At 39.5% G+C, this 3,701-nt stretch overlaps 1 protein-coding gene across 1 annotated transcript; it reads right to left on the minus strand.

The window, feature by feature from the left end:
* Window positions 1-1,427: 1,427 nt before the first annotated feature.
* Window positions 1,428-2,262, minus strand: CLDN34 (claudin 34). The gene has a single exon (XM_006040100.4). It carries the CDS (start codon window positions 2,146-2,148, stop codon window positions 1,507-1,509), a length of 642 nt encoding a protein of 213 aa, XP_006040162.1. The 5' UTR covers window positions 2,149-2,262; the 3' UTR covers window positions 1,428-1,506.
* Between the last annotated feature and the right edge of the window lie 1,439 nt (window positions 2,263-3,701).

A 3,701-nucleotide genomic window follows, 5' to 3' on the forward strand; every position in this document is an offset into this window, starting at 1 on the left:
AACTCAAAATTCAAAAAACAAAGATAATGGCATCTTGTCCCATCACTTCATGGCAAATAGAAGTGGAAACAATGGAAACAGTGAGAAACTTTATTTTCTTGGGCTCCAAATTACTGCAGATCGTGACTGCAGCCATGAAATTAAAAGATGCTTGCTCTTTGAAAGAAAAGCTATGATCAAGCTAGACAGCATATTAAAAAGCAGAGACATTACTTTGCTGACAAAGGTCCATCTCGTCAAAGCAATGTTTTTTCCAGTAGTCGTGTATGAATATGAGAGCTGGACCATAAAGAAAGCACAGTGCCAAAGAACAGAAGTTTTTGAACTGTGGTGTTGGAGAAGACTCTTTGAGAGAGTCTTTTGGACTGCAAGGATATCAAATCAGTCAGTCCTAAAGGAATCAGTCTTGAATATTCATTAGAAAGACTGATGCTAAAGCTGAAGCTCCAATAATTTGGCTACCTGATGCAAAGAGCTGACTCATTAGAAAAGACTCTTGATGCTGGGAAAGACTGAAGGCGGGAGGAGGGGACGACAGGGGACAAGATGGTTGTATGGCATCACCGAGTCAATGGACATGAGTTTGAGCAAGCTCCGGGAGATGGTGAAGGGCAGGGAAACCTTGTGTGCTTCAGCCCATGGGGTTGCAAAATGTTGGACACAACTCAGCAAGTGAACATCAACAACAAATTTAAAAAATCTAAAAATTTTCTTAAAGGGCAGATAGGATAGGTTGGTAGGAGAGATGCTTTAGTTTCAGACTTTTGTCATTGTGAGTACTTTGTGTAGAAAAAAAAACAAATCTGAAGAATTTATTTTGAGGCATTTAAAAATTGTAATATTCAGTGACAACAAGGAATAACTGTTAATATTCTTTAAGCAAGGGAATCATTTTGTTAGGATAAAGGGACAAGATGTTCCTTTATAACCATTTAAAAAGATTTAAAAGGGGGAAAGAAAGGATACATAAACCTTATACAGAGCAATTTCACTAATTCTGGTTTCCAGTAATATAGTGGAATGAATTCCTCATTTTCTCATTGTTGTTGTTGCTCAGTTGTGTCTGACTGCAACACCATGGACCGCAGCATGCCAGGCTTCCCTGTCCTTTACCATCTCTACTTCTCCACATAATGGAAATTTTTATATGACAGATGTATAATACCAGACATAGAAAATAAATCAGCTTTTAGCAATCATTGAGGCGGGAAATAAAAGAATCTCAGAAACTGTTATTTCCAATACACTAGATTTATAGTATTGTGATTAGGCAATAATTAAAATAAAAACTGGCAGATTGGAAAGATTTTTAAAATGAAATTCCTTAACTGAATCAATGAATCAAATCAGACACAGATTACAACTGAAGTAAATGGTTTACTACTTTCTGCCAAAAACTTTATTGCCATGGTCTCGAGTCCTTGGAAATTTGATTAAGCATCATGGTAAGATTTCCGACAAACTTTTAGTAATGTTTGTTTTTGTAAGGTCAATGCAAACAGGAATCTACATTCCTGATACTTCAGGATGCACCTGGTTATCCAGGGGTAATTTGTAAGAGAGAAAAAACCACCCACTTAAGAACAGCGCAAAGGCAGCTAGACATGCCACTATAACAGTGTTGCCAAATTTCTGAGCATATGGCTTGAAGGGTATATTGAAAGATGGTGGGAAGACAATACCCTCTTCAGTCATCACAGAGTGGTAATTCCAGATGACAGCAACTGAGATACAGATACCAGCAGCTATGTGGAGAATTCCTGAAATGACAAATGCTTTGTAGGTAGTAGTAGTCTCAAGAATTCCCGTGGACACATTTTTAAGTGCAAAAGTAACAGAGGCTTTCCCCAAGAGTCCTAGAATGCTGGCCATCAGTAAGAGGTGTTGAGAAACACGGATATCAAGAGGTAGGTAAGTATCATGGTAGCTGTAACTGTGACATGAGGTAGCTGTGGTGATGTTGGTTTGATGGAAGACACAGACTCTCCACATTCCCAGGCAGGCCAGACCAGAGAATTGTGAGGCGTTATCTAGATACCATACTCGCCACTCCACGAAGCCCATGGCAGTGGTGCCGAGGATCCATCCAATAGTGGCTACTGCAAAACCTACTATTTGGCAATTGGCACTATTGATGAGCAAGGACATGGTAGATGTGTACCCAAGTGAACTGCAAACAAATATAGGACATCATGAGTTTGGAAAATTTGGCCTAGAACAACACACTCAAGCCGCTATCTCCATTCTCCTCCCCTACGTTTACACTGCTGTGGATAAGCAGTACTGTATTTGAGATTTAAGTACTATTATTTCTCACCAGAGACATTTGACCCTCAAGCTCTGCACTGGGGAGCACAGGCCAAGCATATTTTCTTTTTCTTTCTTGTTTTATTTATTTATTTTTCTAGTTTAATTTTATTTTATTTTTAAACTTTACAATATTGTATTAGTTTTGCCAAATATCGAAATGAATCTGCCACAGGTATACCTGTGTTCCCCATCCTGAACCCTCTTCCCTCCTCCCTCCCCATACCCTCCCTCTGAGTCGTCCCAGTGCACCAGCCCCAAGCATCCAGTATCGTGCGTCAAACCCGGACTGGTGACTCGTTTCATACATGATATTATACATGTTTCAATGCCATTCTCCCAAATCTCCCCACCCTCTCCCTCTCCCACTGCTGGGCATACACACTGAGGAAACCAGAAGGGAAAGAGACACGTGTACCCCAATGTTCATCGCAGCACTGTTTATAATAGCCAGGACATGGAAGCAACCTAGATGTCCATCAGCAGATGAATGGATAAGAAAGCTGTGGTACATAGACACAATGGAGTATTACTCAGCCATTAAAAAGAATACATTTGAATCAGTTCTAATGAGGTGGATGAAACTGGAGCCTATTATACAGAGTGAAGTAAGCCAGAAAGAAAAACACCAATACAGTATACTAACGCATATATATGGAATTTAGAAAGATGGTAACAAGCAAATTTTCTGAAGGGCCATCTGGAAATATTTACTAAAAGACTTAAAATGTGCAAATTTTCAAACAGACAATTCTACTTCGGAGCATTTGCCCAAAGATGTAATTTAAGATTGATCACAAACATTTAGTCAAAAAAAAAAAAATAGTCAACACAGCCTCTTTGTAATATTGAAAAGTGGGAAAAATTTCAGGGGCAACAAGAGGGCTTGGTTAAGTAATTTATGCACATCCATGCAAGAGGCCTATATGGCAGCATTCAGAGTAGACTAGACTTGTATGAGGGGCAATATTTTGTGTTTTGACTCTTCTCAAGGTTCATCCATGTTGTAACATGTACGAGTACTTGGTTGCTTTAACTGAGTTAGAGGGGTTAGGCATTCTGAAAGCTATTCGTATTGTGAACAATCAGTTGCATGTAGGAAGGAGTACATAATCTAATGCAGAACTCAATGAGTTATGAAGGGGCCCACACCCACACAGTACTGCACTGGAAGGCAAAGTCCTAACCACAGGACCACCAGGGAACTCCCTAAATTGTTTCTTCAATTTGATATATAGACGATTATTTAAAAAAAAAAAAAAAAAAGAATGATCTTTATGAACGCACATCCATCAGGAGCATTCTGCTCATAACAGGGGACTGCTGGTATCAACCTGGCAGAATCTCTCACCCTGTTCCTCTCTCCCACCTAGGACCCCGTTAATGCCCTTCCA

Source organism: Bubalus bubalis, chromosome X (assembly GCF_019923935.1).
Source record: "Bubalus bubalis isolate 160015118507 breed Murrah chromosome X, NDDB_SH_1, whole genome shotgun sequence".
NCBI lineage: Eukaryota > Metazoa > Chordata > Mammalia > Artiodactyla > Bovidae > Bubalus > Bubalus bubalis.

Excerpts from the sequence above, each read along its gene's own strand:
- CLDN34 (XM_006040100.4), bottom strand. The coding sequence starts at position 2,148 with ATGTCCTTGCTCATCAATAGTGCCAATTGCCAAATAGTAGGTTTTGCA.